Source organism: Cervus canadensis, chromosome 11 (genome assembly GCF_019320065.1).
Source record: "Cervus canadensis isolate Bull #8, Minnesota chromosome 11, ASM1932006v1, whole genome shotgun sequence".
NCBI classification, from domain to species: Eukaryota; Metazoa; Chordata; class Mammalia; order Artiodactyla; family Cervidae; genus Cervus; species Cervus canadensis.
Genome location: NC_057396.1, coordinates 59,004,164 through 59,031,602, shown reverse-complemented (window position 1 = coordinate 59,031,602; position 27,439 = coordinate 59,004,164). Strand labels below are relative to the sequence as shown.

Sequence of the window (27,439 nt, the reverse complement as noted above, 5' to 3'; positions counted from 1 at the left end):
ACCTCCAACTCAAAGGAGGGCTGGGTGGGGTGGAGTGGGGTGGGGTGGGGCAGGGCGGGGCCCACCCACCAAGAACCCTATCTGTTTGCCAGGCAGAGGTCCTGGCCTGTGGGGCTCAGGAGAGTAGAATGTGGAGCCACCCTGTTTGGGAGCAGATATCACCTCCCTGTTGCTCAGGGAAGTCGGGGTGGGGTCGGGAGACTCCTTAGATCTGCTGCTCATGGTTTGGACTTGGGCTAACTTAAAAACCGCCCTGTTGCTCGGCCTCCTTCTCAAGTGAAAGGAGGATTTGGGGCGTTTCAGCCCTCCTGTCTTCTCCCCTGACGGTCACTGCCGCACCTCTAAGCATTAACGAAATAGGGACTAGACAGAAGAGTTAACCTGGAACCTGCCCTTACTTTTCAGAGTGAAGAAGGAGGTGTCCCCATCACACCAAGGTGAGGAGCCAGAGCTTCAGTGCCCTAACTAAGCCTTTGCCCTGTATTTTGCCACTGAACTCCTGCTGGCGTCCCCCAGGGTCCCTCCTTTGGTGTGATGCACTTTGAGGCTGGCCTGGAAAAGTGATGCTTGCTGGGCTCAGCTCAGCCAGCAGCTGGAGGTGGGGCCTGCAGAGCTCGAATTGCAGGCGCTGCCTCGTGTACTCCGTTCACTTTATCGTTGGAGTGAGTGCCCCCGATGCAGCAGATCGTGCTGTCCCACTGCTCCGCCGTGACCACTGAGGCTCAGAAGGACGGAGTTTCTGCAAGGGTGCGCGCCTGCCGTGGGTGAGGGCTGGGGCGGGCATGGTATGCTCTGCCTCCCTGCAGCTGCCCCTCCCACCAGGCCTGACAGTGTTTCTTCAGCAAGCTGAGGTCTCCCACTGCAGAGGGACCGCAGTGTTTCCTGAAGCCCCCAGACCTTCCAGCTCTTGGTTTCTGAGGCACCTGGCAATCACCTGTTGGTTTGTGACAATGCTTTGTGTTCCTTCCTTCTAGACTCTGTAGCTGGTCGCAATGGCAAGCAAAGGAGGGTACATCCTGCTCGGGCTCCTGTTCTTCCTGGCTGTCCTCTGCCAACTAGGTGAGTGATCCAGAGGGGCTTGGATCTGGGTCACGTAGGTTGCTTCAGCCCTAAGTTTTTCTTAGGCTTCAGGATGACCAGGCTGGTGCCATGGACCCGGGCCAGGCTTCGGCTCTTTCGCCATCAGTGTTACAGGTCCAGGGTGATATGACTGCTCCTTCCTACGTTACAGCCCTGCCCTCAGAGCCCCTTCCTGAGTTACAGTTCATCCTGGGTGACAGAGCTGCTTTTGTGGGGGAGAGATTACATACCGCCTCTTAAGTTTCACCCCTCGCACTGCCAGCAGCCAGGGCTGCCAACCCATGCCATCTTCAGAGTGCTGAGCTCAGCGGCCGCCCCAGGTGCTCCCATGTGATGCTGCTGTGGCTGAGGGTACTGTGGTTATAGCAGCAGCAGCTGCCGCCCACAGCATTCATGAGCCCATCACTGTTCTCAGCATCTTAACACTATCTACTTATTTAATCCTCATGTCCATCCTATGGAGCAGGGGCTGTTCATTGCCACTTTCCAGATGACATGACTGAGGCCCAAGAAATGGTTTGTAAAATATCACACTGAAGGGCTGCAGACACAATTCAAACCCAAATAAGCCTTTCATCAAAGTGTCTGCACCTATTTCCGTCACCAGCCTACCCCGCCGCTTCCTGTAGATACTCATTACCTCTAACGGTAGGAACACCTGTGTTTACTTTGCTTCGTTATACAAATCAGAGGTCATTTTCTGCCTCTGTTATGTTGGTATTACTAATTTTTTTTTTTTTTTTTGAGGAGCAGGGATGGGAGACAGAAAAGAAAGCCACCATGTAGTGAATAGTACAGTCATCTGTGTGTTAGAGCGTGTCTTAGAGCTTACAGTGTTACCAGCTTCCATATGGTGAACACTTACTATGTACCAGGGCCTGGGCCAGACCCTGTCTCATTTAATCCTTAGCCATCCCCCTGAGGGCTCAGTGCTGTTATTCCCGTTTTACAGCTGAGGAAACTGAAGCAAAGAAGAAATTGGCCTAAGCTCATGTTTGAGCAAGTTCTCCCTTTCTGAGACAAGACAGAAGTCATGGCCTCCCCGCCCTCTTCCCCACTGTTGACCTTAGCCCAAAGTGGTTTGTAATGTAGTGACTGTGTTACAACATACATTATTGTCACAGTTCTACCCAGTGAATTTTCTGTAATAAGAACAGCCTGGGAGACCTCCCTGGTGGTCCAGTGGTTAAGACTTCGCCTTCCAATACAGGGGATGTAGATTCAATCCCTGGTTGGGGAGCTAAGATTCCACTTGCCTCATAGCCAAAAAACCAAAGCATAAAGCAGAAGCAATATTATAACAAATTCAATAAAGACTTTAAAAAATGATCCACATCAAAAAAGTCTTAAAAGACTAGCCTGGTCACACCCGCTTTCCAACAGTCTACATTTGTTTATGGAGCTTGGGTTTGGTGCCATTAGCCATTCTGTGACAGGTCTTGGGGGCACTTAGGTCGTTCCCGAGGGAGTTGGAGTGTGAAGAATGTCCACTTCATCCTGGTTAAGTGGCTGGAATATCAAACAGCCATCCTCTGACTTATTGCTTGCCCCTGGCCTGGTCTCCTCCGTGATTATGGTTGGTTTCTTCTCTTTTTCACTCAGGACAGTTAGAAGAACATCATGGTAAACAAACCAAGCATGGGCTTCAGAACCGACCGTCTGGGTATAAGTCCCAGCTCTCCTCTTAAGGGCTACTCTGCCTTTTGATGAGTTAGTTAACATCTTAGTTTAAGCCTGCCTCTTACAGCAGTTCTCTGAAGATTGAAAGTTTAGATATTTGAACACTGTGTTAGCTGTGAATATTTCTGCCTCACAGAAGTTCCAAAGGTGAGCTCGCTTTCCTCTGTCCGAAGGTTTGTCAGGAAGCCAAATGAACTCTGGCTGTAGCCAGGAGAAAATGTACTCCCATGGGCAGCCTTTCCAAGTGGCCCTCTTGGATCGCAAGGCGAGAATATCCTCTCCCTCTTCACTCTTTGCTCTATCAGAGGGACACACTTCTGGAGCTGGGGAAGATTGTTGAGAAGTGGCATCTTTGTCCCTTATGGTGACTGCCGTCTCACGCAGGCGTGGCAAGCACTGAGCCTGGCAGAGAAGAGGCAGGGGGGACCAGCGGAGCCCAGCCCCGGACCTGGGGGCTGCTGCATGCAGTGCTTTGGGTGTTCTTGATGGAGTCACACCTCCTCTCCAGACATCTGTCTTATCATCTGCAAGCAAAATGGAGGAGGGGGGGTTTGGGAGGCTGATGTTTCGAAGTTTAACCTGGAACCTTCACAAATCAGAGGGTCCTCTGCTAGTTGGGATTTCACACCTGTGAAGGCAGACGTGGTCATTTAAGATGTTATAGAGTGCTTCACTCCTGACTGTGCTCAGAAAGTGAGGAGCCACTTTCTTCTGGCATTCTGAAAATTCTTCTCCCTGGTGATAAACCCAGGCTATATGGCCTTAGGACTAAAAGCTCTTGGGTGCTAAAACCCACATTTTGGTCTTGGTTTCACTATGCCATTCTTTTATGACACTTTACACATTTCATCTTTGAAAATGTCTTCTCATCAGTTCAGTTCAGTTGCTCAGTAGTGTCCGACTCTTTGCCACCCCATGAATCGCAGCACACCAGGCCTCCCTGTCCATCACCAACTCCTGGAGTCTACCAAAACCCATGTCCATCGAGTCAGTGATGCCATCCAGCCACCTCATCTTCTGTCGTCCCCTTCTCCTCCTGCCCCCAATCCTTCCCAGCATCAGGGTCTTTTCCAGTGAGTCAACTCTTCACATGAGGTGGCCAAGGTATTGGAGTTTCAGCTTCAGCATCAGTCCTTCCAATGAACACCCAGGACTGATCTCCTTTAGGATGGACTGGTTGGATCTTCTTGCAGTCCAAGGGACTCTCAAGAGTCTTCTCCAACACCACAGTTCAAAAGCATCAATTCTTCGGTGCTCAGCTTTTTTCGTCGTTCAACTCTCACATCCATACATGACTACTGGAAAAACCATAGCTTTGACTAGACGGACCTTTGTTGGCAAAGTAATGTCTCTGTTTTTAAATATGCTATCCAGGTTGGTCATAACTTTCCTTCCAAAGAGTAAGCATCTTTTAATTTCATGGCTGCAGTCACCATCTGCAGTGATTTTGGAGCCAAAAAAAATAAAGTCTGACACTGTTTCCACTATTTCCCCATCTATTTGCCATGAAGTGATGGGACCAGATGCCATGATCTTAGTTTTCTGAATGTTGAGCTTTAAGCCAACTTCTTCACTCTCCTCCTTCACTTTCATCAAGAGACTTTTTAGTTCCTCTTCACTTTCTGCCATAAGGGTGGTGTCATCTGTATATCTGTGGTTATTGATATTTCTTCCCAGCAATCTTAATTCCAGCTTGTGCTTCTTCCAGCCCAGCATTTCTCATGATGTGTTCTGCATATAAGTTAAATAAGCAGGGTGACAATATACAGCCTTGACGTACTCCTTTTCCTATTTGGAACCAGTCTGTTGTTCCCTGTCCAGTTCTAAATGTTGCTTCCTGATCTGCATACAGGTTTCTCACGAGACAGGTCAGGTGGTCTGGTATTCCCATCTCTTTCAGAATTTTCCACAGTTTACTGTGATCCACATAGTTAAAGGCTTTGGCATAGTCAATGAAACAGAAGTAGCTGTTTTTCTGGAACTCTCTTGCTTTTTCGATGATCCAGTGGATGTTGGCAGTTTGATCTCTGGTTCCTCTGCCTTTTCTAAAACCAGGTTGAACATCTGGAAGTTCACGGTTCACGTATTGCTGAAGCCTGGCTTGGAGAATTTTGCGCATACATATGGGTATTGCCAAATATGTGTGTGGAATATGACTCATCTTTGTCCTGTCACCACTGTTATATAAAACAGAAGGGAAAATCAGTGACACTTTAAGTCTAGCCACCAAAGAGGAATCCTAAGAACGGAATGAGAGTGGTAGTCATTTTTCAAACTGGGGAACCAGAGGCATTTGCTTCTAATAGGAGCCAGCCCTGTGTTCAGTGTCTCTGTGCAATGACTCTTCACCCATATGGGTTTAGGATACACGGCTGCTGCCCGTCCCTTGGCTGTGTTTGCTTCTGGTGATGGGCCAGTCCCTCAGCAGGGAACAGCCACACCGAGGATGCCTTATCCCAGAGGCCATCAGACTTGTTCTGTAGAGGGCCAGATAGTAAATATTGTAGGCTTTGCAGGCCAAGAGACAAAAACCAAGGGTATTTTGTAGGCATTTGTATAAATAAGAGAGAAAACAAGTTTCTCTAAGTTTTTAATTGACGATTCAAAAATTAATAATTGAGTACAGTTATTTATGATACAGCCCTACTAATAAAAACGGAATTATTTCTGGGAGAATAACATTTTGCTTACACTGATTCAAAAGTCAGTGTTCCCCATCATCACATGAGTTGCAAATGTTCATGTGTTTATACTGATTTGTAATAGATTTAATGTATTTCATCTTGGAACATGTCTTTTCACACAGATAGGTGCTACCAAATACCGATGATCAGTCCATGAGAATGTGATGTCAGAGCGTATTTGTTGCAGAAGATGTTTATAGAATTCTGCTAGTTTATCCTCTTGATGGGTGCCTTTCAACATGTTATTAACGTTGCAGATTAATTGTTGGGGTCCTTTAATGGACCGGAACCTTGTGGTACGGAGTCGACGATAAGAAAGTGAAAGAGAGAAAGAGGCTGATATCCCTTGGTTTATGCAGAGGACCAATAAAGTCCTTGATACAGGACTTGCATCGCTCACGAAGGCACCAGGCGCCCTCTCGAGGGGGTCTTAGAAGCCCGGGCAGAAAAGTGAGCACGACAGGTCTTCACACTCCAGAGAGTCAGCCAGAAAAAGAGAGAGAGAGAGAGAAAGAGACAAAAAAGACCCGGGGACCTAAGCTCTGATGGAGCAAAGGTGCTTTAATGATTTTTCTATGAGTATATATAGGCTGCAGTACAAGAAACTTCTTTTGGGAAAGATAGAGATCAGAAAACCAAATGTACAGCAAACGTTACCAAGGGAACAAGGGGTAATGTTAGTCACAAGGTCGGGAGACAATCCATATCTCAAGAAAGGGGAAGGAGATTAAGCTGTTTTGTCCTAAGGAGAATGTTTACTAAAGGAGACTCATGCTTGCCTCACACAATGACCTCAGTCCCTGGGAGCAGCGTGCTGTTCCCCTTGAAGAGGGACAAAGGACTCATGAGAGACAGCACGTAGGAATCCTCCCGTCAAACATTCCCTGACAATTCCCCCTTATTTATTTATAATATTTGTAAGAAGAGTTCTGACCATAAGAGTTTGTTTGGTTTTGACAATCTTTGCATGAAGGGAACGGTAGACAACAAATATAATTGTTAAGACAATCACCAAAATTATGGTTCCAGATCCAATGCTATGAGTAAGACTTTGAAACCATCCACGTGGGTCTAGCCCAGATAATTGATCAGCTGATTGTTTAGCTAAAGTTTCCATATCAATGGAAGAGGGCAGATTATTAGAAAAGGTTTCAAATATTTCTTTTTGTAATAACTGTACATTCAGAGAGGCATTATCATGTATGTTTTGTAAATGAAACTTGATTTGTTCCCAGTTGTAGGCACTATTATTAAAATGAACAGGAGTAACACAAAATTGAGTAGAATTCCAGTCACATTTTAGCATCCCCTGTTTTTGTACATCTGTTAATTGATCTCCAACCCATTCGATGGCTGTTTTCAGTTCCTGTATTTCTTCTTGAATTTCCTCATCTATCTGAGTCTGAGTGGCCCATATAGTATGGGCATCTTTAGTCCAATTTTGAATAAAATTATGTGTCTGAATAGAGGTTTGTAAAGCAACACCAGTGACAGCAGCAGTGGTGCAAATGGCTATTAATCCCAAAATACTAAAAATCAGCCATCCAATGAATCGTTTAGATCGCCAGAGCAATTTAGTAAGCAACCGGGAAGCAAGTCCAGCCATGGGACCTTCTTCCCAGGGCCGTTGGAGATTTATTGGTAACCATAGACTACGTCAAGATCGAAGAATTAAAAGAGAATCATATCTTAAGTAAATAGAGGAGTTAAGACAAGTACATAATCTGCAATTTATGCAAGTTACAGAACGTATAGTCTTATTGAATTGTAAGTTTCCTATAGCTGTAACAAAAGGAAATGGAACACAGGTTTGTATAAAATATGATTGATTATAGCGAAAGAAATAATTGCTATAGCTATGATTGGTCCCTGTGGAATGTCTGGTCCAAGTCCCAAGTTCTTCGGTGTTTGCAGCAAGTTTTCAGATGTCCCATTGTTTAGGCCCAGTCTGTTTATCAAAGATGATTTGAGGATGAGGTGGGCGCCATTCCATCATCAAGCTAGCCAAGAAGTCCTCTGTCATGGTAATGTTCCATTGTAGTATTAGTAACCTTCCATGTTACTTGAGTAATATAATCATACATAGTATTGTTAATATCATCTGAGTAGTTCAATAGCCACATACTATGGGGTTCCCAATTGACAATTGTGTGATTAGCTATAAATTTTCCTGGTTTGGCCTGACATTTGTCTCAATGAACAGAAATATATTTAAAGTTCTTATTAGTAAACCCTTGGCATGTTGTTCTTTGTTCTTTCCCTAATTCTTTCCCTAAAGTTTCAGTAGTGTAAACATGGTTCACTGACAAAGGAAGGGCAGTAAATAATCCAAGTAGTGTCCGAAAATCCTTTTCTGGAGGCAGGACGAAAGCCCAAGTTTGTCGACTAACGTTTATACATAATTCTGCTGGGCCCATACATAAAGGAAGGACTTCATAACCTGGAACGATATTAATTAGTTTTTCTTTTTCTTCAGGATGAGAGGACCCCTCCAGTTCCAAGGAGGGGGCATATGTGTTGACTCATTAGTGGATGTGATTGGTTCTGTATCTGTCCATTTTACAACCTACAATAAAAAAGGGGGGTTAGGTATATAAGCCCAGTAAGTGTGATCAATCAGGTCAGCCTGAGCGGGGGAAGCAAAAGCAAGCAAAGCAAGCATAGCGAAGAAAAATATTTTTAGGATTCCGAGGCATTCCCTGTTGAGAAATCAGGTTTTCAGTTTAATTAGTAAGGGTTTTTATCTGTCCCCAAGTAGGGAGATCATAAGGTCGGTGACGTCGAGTGCGGCGTTTTTTGGAAATTTTTAATGTCGCCATGGCTTATATTAGAATTCTTTCTTCCTGGGTTTTTTGCTGTTTCATCTCTAGTCTGAATGCTGGGGGCCCCCGTAGGTTGAATCTTCTGAAGAGGAAGTCATGTGAGCTCGTTGGATCTATCTGGAGAAACAGAAGCATATCCTTTCCCTGTAAGATTAGTTTCTTAGATTTCTATTGATTAGTTAACCCGTCTTGATATCAAATGGGCAAAGGAAAGGAGGTGTCCTATAATGTTTAAAAACTTCTTTTTTTGTTTGTTTGTTTTTTGCTTTTGTCAAAACATCTCTTTGTGGTAAGTTTAAAAACTTTAAAACAAATAAGGCTATATTAACAATAGTTATAAAAAGAGAGGAAAGCAATAATGATGAAAACATTCTTAGGAAATATTTCAGTCTAAAAGAAAAAAAAAAATCATTCAGAAATCTGTTTGGGACTGGTATTTGGCTGTGGTTTGTGTTATTTGGGGCAAAGGATTAGGAGTAACCATTCAAATATTTTTTCCTAAGTGAAATTATTGAAAAGGTGATGCAGAACAACTTGACAAATGAAATGTTGCTCACATCCGAATATATTTGACCTTGTCCTTGAAAAAGAAATGCAGCTTAGCAACTGTTGAATCTCACTGTTCAGTGTGTTAAAGAGGATGACTACACTTCCAAGACAGACCTGAAAAGAAGGCAAACATTCCACATTTCTGATATTCTTAGGAACAAATAATCCATTCGGGAAATGGTGTCTTTTTTTTTTTTTTTTTTAAATGCCGTTTTCGCCCTGCTTTAAGAATCCTACACATTGGGAACAGAAATAGTCACACCAACAATAGTTATAGGCTTAAAGATTACACTACACCAGAATCTAGCAAAGTTTGCTCTGGACAAGGAAGACAAAAGTGTTCCTGTGTATTTTCTCTTATTTAATTTTATATTTGCAGTTACAGTGTGTAATGTGTTTGTCCAATCATGTCTTGCGTTTGTGGGCTATAAGGAATGTCTGCAATCTGTTTAATAGAGAATGAATGAAAAAATTGTTTGACCTGCTTAGAAATATAGGCAGAGTCATTGTTTTTATAGAATTAGGTGTTCTCATTATCGTGAAGTAAGTTGATAGATGGGTTATAACATGTTGTGTAGTCTTAACTTAGAGAGGTGTTGACCCTAGAAAAGAAGAATTTGTATTGATCGAGACATGTAAGAAGGAAGAGGAAGAAAGTTCAGGACAATGAGTTACATCAATTTGCCATAAAATTTTCCTTCATTTGTTATAAGCCTTTTTAAAATTTTAGCACTAAATATCTTTAAAAGTTAAAAGGCCAAAACAAAGTATGATAGCATAATAAACAAATGTAATGTTTATTTCAAATAAACATACCATACTTTGTGGTTTTCATTGTGATCCACCCAAGCATTTCAGCTGTATTTTTTAATATATTTGTAGTCTGAATGTATCTGTTGACCAAAGTTAATTTTGTTAAATATTGTTTTCTCAGAATTTTTCTCTTGTTTTTAATTTGGTTTAATTTGGAAAAAGAACATTTGCTGTAGCTAGAACGACAATGAAAAACTAGTCTAGTAAAGCTTATGTAAATACCACTTTATTTTATAATGTTTATAATGTTATAATGTTTCAACAATTAAAAAAATATTTTTGTATTCATCATTTTATTTGCCATTTCTTATATCTTTCTATTAAAAGCATATATTTTACTTTTCTATAGCAACCATGAAATGTCTTGTATGTTAGCATTTTATAGACCGTTGAACATATTTCTCAAATCATATTATATATATATCCATTCCTATATAAATATATATTTATATTCATTAACAGCTCAAAATCTCTTCAGCTCTTCTGCAAGAAAAACCCCTTTTAAGAGTAAGCCAATGTTCAGCAATTAACGCTTCAAAATCCTACTTCATTTGGAAATGACCCAGCCATTCAAAAACTTCTACTACTTAGTTCAGCACAACTCTAGAAACCTAAGTCACTCCAATCCCAAGAGATGGCTCCAGATTATAGATAATAGATCATTCTATCAAAAATACAATTATTTCTAAGAGCTTATCTAAAAGTTTTTATCTCATCTATATATTTGTATATATATATATAAAGAGTTACCTTTTTGTTGACAAACTTAGTTTACCTTAAACCAAGGCATAATAAAAGTATTATATAATGTTGATGACTCAAGACATGTCCCAACTAGATTAACAAATAATTATATTTAAATCACATTCACATTTAAATAAACATTATACCCAACATTGAACACCCTTCAGTTCATGTAAGCTGCATCCAAATAGAGCTCATTAACTCCACACTATCCAAAAACAAAGACATACACTGAGACATAGAAAATTTTAGATACATAGGCATAGTTCTCCGTTTGAAATTTAAAATATCCTTTTGTTTTATTTATTTATTTTGACCTCCACCAATTTGTTAATGGCTGGAGTCCTAGATAGAGTGGGCTGTGTATCCCAAGGACATGATAAGAGTTAACTTAAGGTTTTTTCTTAGGCCTATTTTTGTTTCCCAGGCAGAACTGGAGCTCAAAAAAAAATATTTTAACAAGTTAACCTTTTCTTAACTGCACGTGCAAGAAGAACTGGTTTTGCAATTTCAAAAAAGATTTTATTTTCATCAGTTTTTTCTGGAGTCTAAAGAATATCATAGCCATTCAGTGTCAAAAATATCATTTTTCTTTTTTGTAGCTATAGTATATTATTAATGATATATGCATGAGGGAATTGTCACATAGGAAGTAAAGCTTGGCTACAAAATTTTGACAAATACTAGGACTGTTATGGAGACGGCAATGGCATCCTATTTCAGTACTCTTGTCTGGAGAATCCTAGGGATCGGGGAGCCTGGCGGGCTGACATCCATGGGGTCGCATGGAGTAGGACGTGACCGAAGTGACTTAGCAGCAGCAGTAGCAGGACTTTTAAGCATACCTTGAGGTAACGTAGTCTATTGAAATCTTTTATGAGGCCCGATATGATTAGGATAAGGGAGAGAGAAAGTGAATCTCTCCTGGTCTAAAGGGTGTAAAGGTATATTTAAAAGGCAATCTTGTGAATCAGTAATAATAATGTGCCAATTTTGAGGAATAGTAATAGGTGATGGGATCTCTGGTTGCAATGTACCCATAGGTTTCATGAAAGAATTAACTTTTCTAAACTCTGTTAAGAGACACCATTTGTTATGTTTCCTTTTTATAACAAAAATAGAGTTCCAAAAAGAGCAAGATTTTTCAATATGTTTCAATTTTAATTGTGTGTTTATAAGTTTTTTAGTAGCTTGTAATTTTTCTTTCATAAGGGGCCATTGCTTTGTCTAAATAGGCTCATAATTTTTTTTAGTTATTTTAATAATTGTTTTGTTTGTTAAATGAGCAGTGGCCCCTAGGAAAAATGTGGAATGTATATCTGAGTTTGCCATTGTATAAGTAAGTTCCTTCCTATTAGATTAAAGGGTACATTTATCACATAAGGTTTTAATGTTGCAGGTTAGCCTTCTGGTCCCTCACATGAGTATATTTGAACACTTTGATAAACTTCTTGTACTTTAGTTTGAGAAATTCTTGCAATTTGGCAAGAGACCTTTTGTACAGGCCAGGATTTGGGCCATAAATGTTTGGAAATAATAGTAATATCAGATCCAGTGTCAAGGAGACCAGAGAATCTTTTACCATTAATTTTGATATTTATATTTGGTTGGGCATACTCAGATACTAATGATGTCCGCAAAGATTGTTTTTGATCTGTACTGTCAAACCCATCTGTCCATACATTATCCGAGGAATTAATAGAAATGTAAGGTAAAAGAAGTAATTGAGCAATTTTGTCCCCCTTTTTGAATTGCCATAGAATCTGAGATGACATCAGAATTTGAATCTCTCCTTTATAATCTGAATCAATTATTCCAGGGTGAACAGTAATTCCTTTAGAAGTCAGACTAGATCGGCCAAGCAAAAGACCAAAAGTTTGTGGGGGCAGGGGTCCAAAAAGTCCAGTAGGCACGCTAGTAGGGACTGTTTGAGGGTAAAGGAAAAAATCATTTAGGGCTGGTATGTCGACGGCAGCACTGCCGGATGTTGAGGGTTTGAGGGAAAGGATAGAATTTGCTCCTGTTTGGAGTTCCCTGGAATAGGTTTTCCATCAATATCAAATTTAAATTTACAACTTTTGGCCCAGTGCATTCTTCTATGGCAGCGAGGGCAAATTTTTTGGTATTTTATTAGCCTTCTTAGGGCAGTCCCTTTTTAAATGATTTTCATCTCCACAATTAAAGCATCCTTCATTTCCTTTTCTAAAGGTAGCAGCCAACCAGCATTTGCATCTTTTGAGTTTCTGATCCTAGATTGAGACAAGCTTTCAAATAATCAATAATAATTTTGGTCTCACAAATTGCAGCTATAGCTCTTTGACATTTCTGATTTGCATTCTCATAAGCAAGTAATTTCTCTAGCTGTTTTTTGGTTTCTTCTCCGATTACAGCATGGGAAATAGCAGCTTCTAATCTAGTTTAAAAATTAGCATAACTTTTCATTGGGTTCCAACAAATGAGAGACTTGGAGTTGCGACTGTTGGCAGAGAAGAAGCATTTGGAGCAGCCGGGGCAGGGCTAATAAGAAAATTTTGAGATATTTTGTATTGTTTTAATTGGGCCTTTTGTAAAGTTTAATCATTCAATTTATATTTATGTAATAAGTGTTCTGTCTGTTGCTGAATATTGGAAGGGCTAGAATGTACCTTGAAATGGCAGAATTACAGCTTTAATAAGAGCCCATAGGGGCTAGAGATCAATTGGAATATTTTTTCCTTGTTTGGCTGCTCATTTAACATTTTCTTTGACCTGGAGCCAGATTTCTAAATCAAAACTGCATTTATCAGGAAACTAAGGATTATGTTCAACTACTGTTTGAAGATAAGCCTCTATTCATTGCCGTGAAGCCAGAAGTTCCTGAAATTTAAACAAATGGTGAAGTAAAGTAGAAAAATAATGGGGCTGGCCAGCCGTTTAACCCATGCCTTAGTACTTACCGACCTCAATAGGTCCCTGAGTCACTCCGCCCGATATGCCACGTACACCAGTGTCCCTGTTCCTTGGCGCCATTTGTTGGGGTCCTTTAATGGACCGGAACCTTGTGGTACGGAGTCGACGATAAGAAAGTGAAAGAGAGAAAGAGGCTGATATCCCTTGGTTTACGCAGAGGACCAATAAAGTCCTTGATACAGGACTTGCATCGCTCATGAAGGCACCAGGCGCCCTCTTGAGGGGGTCTTAGAAGCCCGGGCAGAAAAGTGAGTACGACGGGTCTCCACGCTCCAGAGAGTCAGCCAGAAAAAGAGAGAGAGAGAGAGAAAAAGAGAGAGAAAGAGACAAAAAAGACCCGGGGACCTAAGCTCTGATGGAGCAAAGGTGCTTTAATGATTTTTCTATGAGTATATATAGGCTGCAGTACAAGAAACTTCTTTTGGGAATGATAGAGATCAGAAAACCAAAAGTACAGCAAACGTTACCAAGGGAACAAGGGGTAATGTTAGTCACAAGGTCGGGAGACAATCCATATCTCAAGAAGGGGGAAGGAGATTAAGCTGTTTAATCACCCTGGGAGCAGCGTGCTGTTCCCCTTGAAGAGGGACAAAGGACTCATGAGAGACAGCATGTAGGAATCCTCCCATCAAACATTCCCTGACAATTAATCACTTCTGGTTGAAAGTAGGAGAAAGATTCTCAATTGCACAATTAAATGGGCTTTGAAACCTGGACATTCCCTTTGCACATGCCACAGGGTCTGGAAAACCACTGCTGGAATGATAGTCTGAACTTCAAAAACTATGTCTGCTGCAGGTTTGTGTGGGAAGGCATCCCACTCTGACCCACACTACTGGAGACGGTGGGCTTGCTTCTGCTGCCAGGAGCGTGAGTCCCTGCTCACCTACCAGGTCCTGACGGTCATTCTTCCCGATTCCAGGTCACAGCCTGCAGTGCTACAGCTGTGTTAACCAAATGGACTGCGCTACAGCCATCAACTGTTCACAGAATCAAGATGCTTGTCTCTACGCTAAGGCTGGTGAGAGCCTCCCCCTCCCCTCTCTGCCTGATGTAATGGGATGAAGAGGGCCTGGGAAAAAATCCGTGCCACCTTCTTTTTTGTTAGACTTGTATTCAATAAGTAATAGCTACCATTTAATAGCACCAGTTGCATACGACACTAAGCACTTTCCATTCGTTTTTGTTTTGTTTTTCCTTTTTTTAAAAAATTTAACACTTTCCATCTACCACTTGGGGTAATATTTTATTCCCATTTGGTAAACAAGGAGACTTGAGATTCAGATTAAGCAACACGCTAAGGTCAAGGAAACCAGCTCAGGATTTGAATAGGGAAATCCATCCAGTTCCAACACTTGTTCTCATAACACCTACACTGGCTGCCTCCAAAACTTTTGAGAGCCTGCCATGTGCTAGAGCCTGAGCTAGGAGCTGGAGATACAAAGATGAAGAAAGGAGACAATGAAACTTGTGAGAGGCTTGTGTAGCTGTCACAGATGTCTTTATTTACTTATACTCGTGTATCATTCTCAGGGGAATTTAATATATGCAGAGTCCTAAGGGGACTCAAGCTGAGCTCAGCGGACAAATAGGAAGTAAGAGGACCAAGCAGGGAAGGGTGTTCCAAAGAAAGGCAAAGCAGATACCGCGGCTCGGTGGCCTCAGAGAGCAAGGCACTCATGGGCTTGGGATGGGCAATGGCCAGCATTGGCAAGGTCTGTCAAATCTGCATTTTCCAAATTGGTTATACTATGGAATTGCCTCTTCCATAAATCCTATTAAAACAAAATTTAGGAAATGGTGGGCAGAGGCAAGAAACCAGCCACATCATGCCCTCCACTCTTGCTGGGTGTGGTTCTGGATTGAATTGACATGTAGAAAAGATACTGTGAGGCGAGGAGCAGCTATTTCAGGGTCTGCAGCTATTTCAGGGTCTACCTTGGTACAAGGTAAACCCCTCAACTTCGATCTCTTAAGAGACAAAAATCAAAACACCCTCCAAGTTAGTTCACTCACACTCTCTATGCAGATTCTTCCCAGCATCCTTCAAAGAATGTTGATCACATCAGGTAAACTCAGAAAAGTTTTGGGAGACCCACAAGCACGGAAAAACCTGATAGAAAGAAGGGGGAGATTGATTTCCCCAGAAAGGAAAAATCCCTCAGTAAGTCAGGATGAATTAGAATTCTCCTGTGTAAATAATAGGAGTATCTTTTAACTTTGGTACCAGTTCCTGAAATGCAGCTCTAATTCCAAGGCCTGCGTGTGAGGTCCTTGTTTCTGTAGGGAGACAGTTCCTCTGCCTCACCTGGAAGCCCACGTTGATTCATTGCTAATGTAGAAAGTACAATGAGGCCCCCAGAGAGAACAGCCATTCATTCCACAAATATTTGAGCACCAGTTATCTACAAACACAGAGACCTACTTCTTAACCCTGATCATCTGTCTCTTGGACCGCCACGATAAAAAGTATAATTTCCCAATGAGATAATAAAGGCAGTATTATGTGTAGAGTAAGTATTTAGAATAGCAGTTAGAAGCTTTGAGCTCAGATCTCTGTCCTGCCAGCAGTAAGTTCTTCCTGCCTGTGTTTTTTTTTTGACAGAATGGGTATATTGGATGGTAGAGGTGGAGAGAAGGGAAGAGGGAAGTAGAGTGAAATTCAAATTTTTTTTTCCAGCTCTCTAATCCTATTGTTTCCTACCTAAATGGTTAAACTTTCATTTTAATTGTTTTCTAACATCATTACTGTATATATTTAAAGTGTGAAATGATTCAGTTCAGTCGCTCAGTCATAGCCACTCTTTGCGACCCCATGAATCGCAGCACGCCAGGCCTCCCTGTCCATCACCAACTCCCAGAGTTTACTCAAACTCATGTCCATCAAGTCGGTGATGCCATCCAGCCATCTCATCCTCTGTCGTCCCCTTCTCCTCCTGCCCCCAATCCTTCCCAGCATCAGGGTCTTTTCCAGTGAGTCAACCCTTCTCATGAGTTGGCCAAAGTATTAGAATTTCAGCTTCAGCATCAGTCCTTCTAGTGAATACCCAGGACTGATCTCCTTTAGGATGGACTGGTTGGATCTCCTTGCAGTCTAAGGGACTCTCAAGAGTCTTCTCCAACACCGCAGTTCAAAAGCATCAGTTCTTCGGCACTCAGCTTTCTTTATAGTCCAACTCTCACATCCATACATGACCACTGGAAAAACCATAGCCTTGACTAGACAGACCTTTGTTGGCAAAGTAATGTCTCTGCTTTTTAATATGCCGTCTAGGTTGGTCATAACTTTCCTTCCAAGGAGTAAGCATCTTTTAATTTCATGGCTGCAATCACCATCTGCAGTGATTACCACAGTCTAATTAATACATTCACCCCTTCCCATTATTACCTTTTTGTGTATGATGAGAACACTTAAGATCTATTCTCTTAAGCAAGTTTTGAATAGACAATCTATTATTAACTCCCTGGTAAAGAACCTGCCTGCAATGCAGGAGACCCCAGTTTGATTCCTGGGTTGGGAAGGTCCCCTGGAGAAGGGATGGGCTACCCACTTTAGTATTCATGGGCTTCCCTGGTGGCTCAGATGGTAAAGAGTCTGCCTGCAATATGGGAGACCTAGGTTCAGTCCCTGGGTTGTGAAGATCCCTTGGAGGAAGGCATGGCAACCCATTCCTGTATTCTTGCCTGGAGAATCCCCATGGGCAGAGGAGCCTGGCGGGCTACAGTCCATGGGTCGCAAAGAGTTGGATAAGACTGAGCAACTAACCACATTATTTAACTACAGTCACCATGCTGTACATTAGATCCCCAGAATTTACTCATTTTATAATGAACTGTTACACCTAAAAACAGTTAATGTAAACAGTGAGGCACATCTATTAGAAGGGCCAGGATGTAAAACACCGACTACAGCAGATCCCAGTGAGGGTGTGGAGCTCCTGGAGCTCTCGTTCACTGCTGGTGGGAATGTAAATTGGTACAGACTGTTTGGCAGTTCCTTAAAAAACAAAACGTACCCTCACCATAGATTCAACAATTGCATTCCTTGATTTCATTACCCAAATGAGTTGAAAAGTTAGGTCCATACAAAAAACCTGCACATGGATGTTTATAGCAGCCTTATTCATAATTGCCCAAACTTGGAAGCAACCAAGATGCCCCTTTGTAGGTGAATGGATAAATAAATGGTGGTACCTCCAGAGAATGGAGAAATGAGGTATCAATCCATGAAAAGACATGAAGGAAACTGCATATTGCTGAGTGAAAGAAGTCACTTTGGCAAGGCTAAGTACAGTTATCATTCCAACGACATATATCGGAAAAGGCAAACTAAGGAGATAATCAAAAGGACAGTGACTGCCAGGGGTTAAGTGGGGAGGAGGGGGGCATGAACAGGTGGAGCACAGGATTTTTAGGGCAACCAGTATGATACTATAGCGATGGATACACATCATGTTTTGTCAAACCCCATAGAATATACAACACCCAGAGGGAACCTAAATGTAAATTATGGACTTTGGGTGATCATGATGACATCAGTTGCAACACATGGAGGTGTTGGAGATGTTAATAGTGAGGGAGGTTGTTCAGGGTCGTGGCTGGGGGTGTCAGAGGGCTATATAGGAACTCTGCTCAATTTTGCTGTGAATCTAAAACTCTAAAATACAATTTTTTTTTTTAAGGATGATGTGAATCTTAAGTAATAATTTCCTTCTTCTCATGAACATATGTCCCAAAACTTCAACTAGACATGTGGTAGCAGCAGTTCTTGAAATATAGATACTCAGACCTTACAGTAAGGCAGATACTAACGGAGCATCTAAATCCCCCTCCAGCTCTGACATCAGCCTGGGAGAGGCAGAGTACACATTGTCATAAACATGAGTCAGAGGCCAAGCATACGTTGGAGAAATTATTTAACCAGATTTCACACCCCCAGACTGTGAAATGGGAATACTTATCTCCCAAGGTCAGTAGGGCAGTTAGAGGAGAAATGTGTATGATAGTGCTATGCAGATGCCATCTAGAAGAGAGACAGGTGGGTATTAATTCAGCCACTGTTTACTGGCATCCTGGCTAGGTCCTGGAAGAATAAACCGTGTACTTGGAGTCTGGCAGAGCTTCTGATGACAGTGTCAAGCAATCATTGCTGAAATGGCCTTTCAAATAAGGGACATACTTAAGGGTCCCTAAGTCAATTGGGGACTATTCCTTGGTAAAAGCAGACTTGAACCAAATCTTCAAAAAGGGCAGAGAGGCTGTGCCCAGATAGAGAACCTTCAACATTCCAGTGACTGATGTAATCCACTTTTATTCAGGTCATTCTGATAGTGGCTTTGGTGAGAAGCTCACCCTTGTAAGGTTGTTATGCAGATAAGATCATTCAAGTAAAATGCTTGGCTCACTGCAGGACAGGTGAAAGTGAAGTTGCTCAGTCATGTCTGACTCTTTGCGACCCCATGGACTAATGTAGCCCACCAGGCTCCTCCGTCCATGGGATTCTCCAGGCAAGAATACTGGAGTGGGTTACCATTTCCTTCTCCAGGGGATCTTCCCAACCCAGGGATCGAACCCAGGTCTCCCGCATTGCAGGCAGACGCTTTAACCTCTGAGCCACCAGGATAAGTAGTATGTGATTAATTGGTAGCAGTTATTAATAAATGACTAATTTATTAATGAATAATTAGGACAGAATTAATCTGCCCTCCTCAAGCTGTTAGGCTTCCCAAATTAATATTCTGGTGGCTTTAATGCCTTCCTAGTTCCAGTGTCTGATTATTATTACGTAAGGCAGTAACTTGTCCTATTCAACAGTATTTTTAGTACAGTTTTAGAAGCAGCCTCTTAAATGCTTATGACCCAAACAAGCAGAGTCACTGAAACACTTGTTCTGGCCTCTTCCACTTGACCAAACTTCATTAAAATCCAGCCCAGCACCTCATCTCTGAAGGGGAGTACAGAACAATTATAACCTGCAGTTATTAACTTAGGGGTTTTTGTTCTGAACTGTGAGTGCAGTTGGATAAATTAGTTACAAGCCTTACGTAAAAAAATAGGCATCTGTATTTTTTATCTTTCCAACACAGAAGAAAAGAAAGGGATGCCAGGGCAAGCACCAGCCTTCTATTGATATGTCTGTGTGTCCCTAGCATCTAGCACATACTGTAACTTTTGAAGAGGAAAATCTAAGATAATTCTTCTCTCTCAACACTTTTTTTTTTCCACTTAACATAGTTTATCTAATTATATATGCCAGTATAAGATACTTGGCATAGATACTTTTGGCCTTTATTTTCCTTTGTTGTGTAAAAATTAGAACCACAACTGCATATTCTTTTGGAAAGTTTTTCCTGTGTTACTGAATAGTCTAATGATCTTTAAAGGAAGTTAAAATATTTTGGAAATAAATTCATCCAGTGACTTTAGTTTAAATCTCAATCCACATATAAATATAATAAATATATAAATGAAAGATAGTCTTCTGTGAAGGTAACACTGTTAAATTCCTTGGGAATTCTTCCCAGAGAAAATTAATGTATTTAGCCCCACACGTATGATTTATACAAGTGGACCACATTCTACATATTGCTCTGCATCTAGGCTTTTTTCTCTTGAGATGGAATTCACATATCTCAGTTCCAAAGTTCAATTTAAAGTGTATAATTCAGTGGTCTTTAGTATATTCACAAGTCTGTATAACTATCACCACTGTCTAATTTCATAACATTGTTATGGTCCCAGAAGGAAGCCCCATACCTATTAGCAGTCACTGCCCATTCCTCCTTCCCACATACCCTGGCAGCTACTAATCTACCTTCTGTCTCCATGGATTTGCTTGTTCTGAATATTAACTGAACCATAAAATGTTGTGGTCCTCTGTGACCGGCTCCTATCACTGAGCATGAGGTTCTTAAGATTCACCCATGTTATTGGATATATCACAGTACCTTTTTCCTTTTTATGGCCAAATAATATTCCATTAGGTGGATATACCACATTTTATTTATTCATTCATCAGTTAATGGACATCTGGGTTGTTTCCACTTTTTAGCTGTTTTGAATAATGCTGCTATGATCATTGGTATATAAGCTTTTGTGTGAACATAGTTTTCAGTTCTCTTGGGTGATGTATTTACCTAGAAGTAGAATTACTAGGTCATATGAAAGCTATTTTTAACCTTTTGAGGAAATACTAGACTTTTCCGAGATACCTGCACCATTTTACCTTTCCACAAGCAATATATGAGGGTTCTAATATTCCATGACACTAATTATTTTCCAGTTTCTTGATTACAGCCACCCTAGTTGGTATGAATTGATGTTCATTGTGGTTTTGATTTGTATTTTCTTAATGACTAATGATATTGAGCATCTTTTCATGCACTTATTGGTCATTTGTATATCTTTGAAGTATCTATATCCTTTGCCCATTTTTTAATAGGGTTGTCTTTTTATTGTTCAGTTGTCTTTCACTCTTCTCAGATGTGTCATTTATTAACATTTTCTTCCTTTTGTGGGTTTTGTCTTTTTAAAGTGTTCCTTATTTGAAGCACTAAAGTTTTTAATTTTGATGAAGTCCAATTTATCTATTTTTTCTGCATTTTTTTTTAAAGAAACTAAAACTTCCCATGTCAACACACATAGTCCTATGACATTCCTTATCTGCATGGAACTTTGTTGTGGGGAACCTCTACCATAATTTATTCAGATGCTTTTTTTTTTGTTAACAGGCTGTCTTTTAGTTTCTTGCTGCTATAGATAGTGCAGTGACCATTCTTGAGCATGTATCTTAACCCTTTTTTCAAGTCATTCAGAGAGGAAAGCCTAGAAGTGGGATTGCCAAATCAAAGAGGGCATTTAAAAATCTTGGTAAATCTCGAACATTAATATGATTGCCTGTTGCCTCCTATGCACACACAGCTGTTCTGGCTCTGCTGAGACTCTGGCTTTATGGAGAGATTCCATTCAGAGCTGGCTCCTGCATCTTTTTAGCCAGATAGGAGAATTCAAAGACAAGTATAGAGCTTTACCTGCTTGATTGCTTACCCTTGTATGTGTGTGTTTTCCCACAGTGCCGCTAAAATTTTACCACCAGTGTTGGAGGTATCAAGATTGCAATTTTGAGTTCATTGCAAGCAGCTTAGGGGAGAAGCAGCTCCAGTATCACTGCTGCCAGAAGAACCTGTGTAACAAAAGTGACGGGACGAGTATATCCGAGAAGACACCACTGCTGGTCACTCTGTTGCTAGTGGCAGTCTGCCGCTTTTATCTCTAAATCTATGCCAGGAGGGCTTCTCCTGAATGTCCTGTTTCTATATATTCCTTCCTTCATGTGATGCTATGTTCCAAAGGCTTTTTGTTTTCCAACTGGATCCTGTTGGGAAAGACTAAAACTAGCTTGAGCAACTTGAATAATAGAGGAACTCAGAAAGACTCTGAAGACCAGTCCTGTTGGCAGAGAAGACCTGTTTGAGTTGAAAAAAGTTAAGAGTGAACCGCATGTAATTTGAGTGAGTTGACATGCTTCTTACTCTGCACTTCGTGGGGCCAGCTTTGCAGGGACAGCTTGAGTAGCTACTCTGCAATCCTTAGACATTTCCCTCTGGTTCCTTGGATGTAATTAGCATGATCAGTACTTTCTTGGGGCAGCTGGGGCAAGGGTCTCCTTTTCAACAGTCTCTCTCAGAAGGAATGCTTTATGCTCGCCTTTCATGGCGCCTGTATTCAGGTAGGCATGATGCATCTTTCAGATGTGGGCTGTCAGTCAGGGACAATGAAATTCTTAAAGAAGAGTAGTGGGAATGACTGTTGTATTCTCAGCTGCCTGGGAAGGAGGTAAGCTTTCCAGATGGCAGAGCATGGAAACACAAGGTTTGTCTTTCAAGAGGTACCAGTGGCTCAAATCTGTTTTCCTCTGTCCCTCAATTTTGTATTGGCTTTGCTGTCTTTCGCTAGAAAAACTCAGTAGCATAAATGAACAGCATGTTATAACTCTCCCTTCCACTGCCTACCTTTTCTATTGACATGGTAGGCTGTCTTGGCTTTGTCACACACAGTTAAAAACTAAACATTTGAATATTCTGTGTTACATATGACTTGCAGTTATTAAGTATGCTTATTTTAACTGTTACTGGTAGGAACACTCTTCATGTGTGTATGTATAATGAGTGACTGGAACAGGAGGGGCCTTTGGGGTTAGGATTTGAAAGTTGCAAACGTCATCATGAACAGTAGCAGGCCTGCCGGGATGTGTTTACCTGCCGACACACAGCCAGTAGGCTCCTAGCTGAGTCAGCACAGATTGTGTAAAATACATTTGTAAGGGCTATTAGCATCATCACAAATGCTGAGGCTTTCAGAAGCATTATCAGTTTGCTAAAAAGTGCCCACCTTTTCAGGAGGACAAAATTTTGCCTTTTTTCTTGTGGGTACTGGTGAATAAGATTCAGTAGACTTAATGACATTTGTATGCTTACAATCTTGGCTGTATGTAACAGCATAGCTTGACTTTTACAGATAAAGGTGAAATTTCTTGATTTTTTTTTTAAATCTTTGTTTTTGTGATGTGCTGGACAGACTGAAATGAATCCTGCCTTTTTTCTGAAAATAAAATCTCATCAAATGCACGAGTGTGGTTATTGGCCCAAAAGGATAGCAACATATGCAACACGTCCAATGGTAGCAACTGAAAGAAGAGATCTTAGTACCAGGTTTCTCCTGTAGTTGCTATTACTTGGACATGAAGACAGAGGCTTCCTCATCCCAGCCTAGCATTACTTTGGTGCTTTGTGTTCCTTGCTGATTCAGTGCTTTTCCTTACATCTTTAATATTCTTTTCGAAGACAGTGCAACTCGGTGTGACTCTTTCCTTGATAGGACTTTTTCTGCCTGAGGAAGTACTGACCATTCCACAGCAAAGCAGCTCATTTCATATAGTGCCTTTTAGTTCTAAGGAACAAGAACAAACTTTGACAGACTTAGGCAGGAAATGAATTTTGGGAAACTTTGAAGAGGAATCCAACCAGACTGAAAAAAGCCAGGAATTGGGGGGATTCCCTGGTGGTCTAGTGGTTAGGATTCAGCACTTTCACTGTCGTGGCCCAAGTTCAGTCCCAGGTTGGGGAACTGAGACCCTGCACACCATACAGTGTGGCCAAAAATAATTTTTTTTTTAATTAAGAAAAAAGCCAGGCCTCCAACTAATAAAAAAAGAAAGAAAAAAAAAAGCCAGGAGTTGGGAAGTTCCAGAATTCTCTTTCTAGATTTAGATGCCAGGGTGAGACTGTCTGCTTGCTCTCCTGGGTCTTGTGCCCACTGTGGGCCAGAGTGCACTGAGAAGGGGGTCATTCTCTAAAGCAGAATCTGCTAAAAGGGAGCTAGGGAGAGGATTGCTGGGACTCAGGATCAGCAGGGGTTGTATAGTCTTAAAGGTTTGAGGTTTCTTTCTGCAGATAGTTGCTATGACTCATGCCGTAGGCTAAGGGTTGGATGTCTGGACCCAAAGGCAAGAATACAGGGACTTCCCTGGTGGTTCAGTGGTTAAGGCTCTACACTTTCAATGCAGGTTCCATCCCTGTTCATGGAACTAAGATCCCACGTGCTATGTGGTACAACACCCCACCCCTCGCCAACAGGCAATACTACAGAGGCCAGATGAGTTGGAGAGTCACTAGTCTTGGGTTCATTATTGGGTGGTGATAACCCCACTGGGGGCTTCCCTTGTGACTCAGATGGTAAAGAATCTGTCTGCAATGCAGGAGACCCGGGTTCGATCCCTGGTTCAGGAAGATCCCCTAGAGAAGACTGACTATGGAGAAGGGAGCTTCCTTTCCGTGATCAGCTTCCCGGGGGCTGGCTGCTCTTCCCACCCTTGCTGCTGTGGGCCACACGCAGATTGGTCAACCCCTGCATGCTGACCCTGTACGTGAGCACTGTTGCCTTGTTATGGTGCTGTGACCAGAAGTGGAACTCAGCATAACGCATAAATTCTACTAGGGTAGATAAATGGGACCTGGCTCTAAATTTTTGAACAGGGCGCATACTGGGTGACAACTTGAGGGCTTACTGTGTGCCAGGCACTAGTCTAGGCACTGTATGTATATGAGTTCATTTTTCTCAGTAACTGTGCATAGTATTGGGGCTTCCCAGGTGGCACTAGCGTAAAGAACCTGCCTGCCAATGCAGGAGATGCAGGATGCAGATTCTATCCCTGGGTCCGGAAGATCCCCCGGAGGAGGAGAGCATGGCAGCACACTCCAGTATTCCTGCCTGGAGAATCCCATGGACAGAGGAGCCTGGGGAACTACAGTCCGTAGGGTCACAGAGAGTCGGACAGGATTGAAGCGACTTAGCACAACACGTGCATAGTACTGTCTGTACCCAAACCCATCAGAGTGTTTATAAACTACCGTCCTTGTCCATTTCACTGAGTGGGGCGGTGGGGCCCGGGGCACTCAGCCTGGAGGTGGGCAGCTGCTGGCAGTTGATTGAGCTGCTCAGTGATGTCTGGGCTGGGATATTTGTGCTAATTTGGGTCTTTCCCTCCTGATCATAAAATGACTGCAGAAGTTCCAGCATTGCATCTGGGTTCAAGGCAGGAAGACAAGATGAGGGGAAAATTTCAGTTGTTTCTGTCCCTCTTATTGGGAAAGTAAAACCCTTCTCAGAAAGCTCTCAGGTATGTGTTCTGACTGGAACTGTGTCTCATGGCTGTCCCTAGCTTCAAAGGGGCTGGCAGAATTTCCAGTCTTTGTAGGGGATGCCAGCGATGGAAAGGGTTAAAAACAGTCATCGAGAATAGCCAGCCAATAGTATTTACCACCCCAGTGGCCACACTGAACAGGCTGTTGATTTCTTCCCCTTAACCTGGACCCCCAAAATTACCCTGGTGTCTGCGTCTTCTAAACCTAAATCTTAAGCTTTTAATTCCATGAGCTATCTCATGTCCCTCTGTATAAACCCTCAGTACCAACCTCTGTTGCCTGTGAACAGAAAATTCTGACGACCTACCCTACAACTGAACCATCAGTATAACATGAAAACACACCAGTGGACAGCAAGCGTTAGTGACATCATTTCACCCAAGGTTGCACCACTGGTTCATGCTGGTTGATGGGACTCAGACTTGGGTCTCACCTTCCAAGCCCTTGCATTCTCCATGCCAGCCAATCTACCTCCCAGGGTTTGGTTTATTAAAAATTGTACTAACACTGAGACTACAGGGGAACATATCCAACCAAGAGAAACAAGAAAAATGGCTAGGCTGCAGTTTTAAGAAACTTTCTTGAAATAGTGGGTGTTGGGGGAAGGGAGGTGGGAATGCCTCCCCCCACCCCCGAGGTTCAGACCAACACAATGGTTAATTCAAATAAGTAATAAAGAAAAGACTGTTCCATGGTTCCCGGAATAGCTGGGCCCTTGAACCGTGATACAAACAACTTCCAATTAGAGCCAGCCCCCTGCCAAGAAGAGGATGGGAAGCCAGAGGCCAGGAAGGTGACCTTGCCTGAGGGCTGAGGCAACTGCCGGGAGGCTGTCGGAGGGAGTGGGCCCTGGAGTCAGCCTGCCTGTGTGGAACACCAGCTCTGATGCTAACCAGCCACAGGACCTCAGGTAACTAACTGAGCCTTGTATGCCTCAGTTTCCACATCTGGAAAATGGGGACAATGACGCCTACTTCTAGGGGTTGTTAGATAAAGTGAGTGATGACAAGTACCTGGTACACAGTAGCCTCTCTTTGTATGTTTACTACCATAGGGACGACTTCCCTATATAGCTCAAACGGTAAAGAATCTTGCCTGCAATGCAGGAGACCAGGGTTCGATCCCTGGGTTGGGAAGTTCCTTTGGAGAACGGAATGGCAATCCACTCCAGTATTCTTGCCTGGAAAATTCCATGGACAGAGAAGCCTGGCGGGTCACATGGGGTCATAAAGAGTCGGACACGACTGAGCAACTAACACATACACCATAGGGGCAGAGTAAAGGGACAAAGTAGATGACTAAATAGTTAACTCCAATGGGGATCTTAAGTACAAAGTACGGAAGACTCCCGTAAGTTAATGGTCACTCAAGAAAGCAGGCTTGCTTAAGAAAGCAAGCAAGCAGGCTTTGCCTAGCAACAAAACCACACAGACTTGCTTGGCAACAAAACTGTGCCTCAGAAGCATGAGACATGCCCCCAAACAATAAAATGATGATGGAATAAGACCTACATCATACCCATCAAAATCAAGTTAATGATTCTCGAGAAGGGGCTTTTTCTTTATGTACTAAGAGCAGAAATATAGAAGAAAGGTGGGGGCTTCCTTGGTGGTCCAGTAGCTAAGACTATGCACTCCCAATGCAGGGGGCCTGGGTTCAATCCCTAGTCAGGGAACTAGATCCCACATGCCACAACTAAGAGTTCACATGCCGCAACTAAAGATACGACATGCCACAACTAAGACCCAGTGTGGCCAAAATAGGAAGAAAAAAAATACATATATATATATATATACACACACACACATATATAGGAGAAAGGTGACATTTTACTGAAACTTGACGATTTACCATACTTTAGTATATGTTACCACCTGTTTCTCACTTCTGTAGTGCCATTGGGCTTCCCTGGTGGCTCAGATGGTAAAAAATCTGCCTGCAATGCAGGAGACCTGGATTCACTCCCTGGGTTGGGAAGATCCCCTGGAAGAGGGCATGACAATCCCTTGCAGTATTCTCCATGCCTGGAGCATCCCATGGACAGAGGAGCCTGGCAGGCTACAGTCCATGATGTTGCAAAGAGTTGGACACGACTGAGCAACTGAACTGAACTGAATCTATCACTCTGCCTCTCACTGAATTATTTCTGCACCAAGATGGGAGAACCTATGCTGCACTACGTCCTGAAATGCATTCTGTGGTTTCACTATCAGTGTCTTCAGCAGGACAACAAGGAATCCGCTTCTAGGGTGTAGGGCTTTTCAAGCTGGCTGCTGCTGCTGAGTCACTCAGTTGTGTCCGACTCTTTGCAACCCCATGGGCTGTAGCCCGCCAGGCTCCTGTGTCCATGGGGATTCTCCAGGCAAGAATACTAGAGTGGGTTGTCATGCCCTCCTCCAGGGGAGCTTCTGAACCC

The 27,439-nt window shown here is 42.3% G+C and overlaps 1 protein-coding gene across 1 annotated transcript; it reads left to right on the top strand.

The window, feature by feature from the left end:
- The first annotated feature begins 953 nt into the window (after positions 1-953).
- On the top strand, positions 954-22,947 carry CD59 (CD59 molecule (CD59 blood group)). Its single transcript, XM_043481450.1, has 3 exons — positions 954-1,059; positions 14,244-14,342; positions 21,394-22,947. The coding sequence occupies exons 1-3, from the start codon at positions 993-995 to the stop codon at positions 21,594-21,596; spliced, it is 369 nt and encodes a 122-aa protein (XP_043337385.1). The 5' UTR covers positions 954-992; the 3' UTR covers positions 21,597-22,947.
- The last annotated feature ends 4,492 nt before the right edge of the window (positions 22,948-27,439 follow it).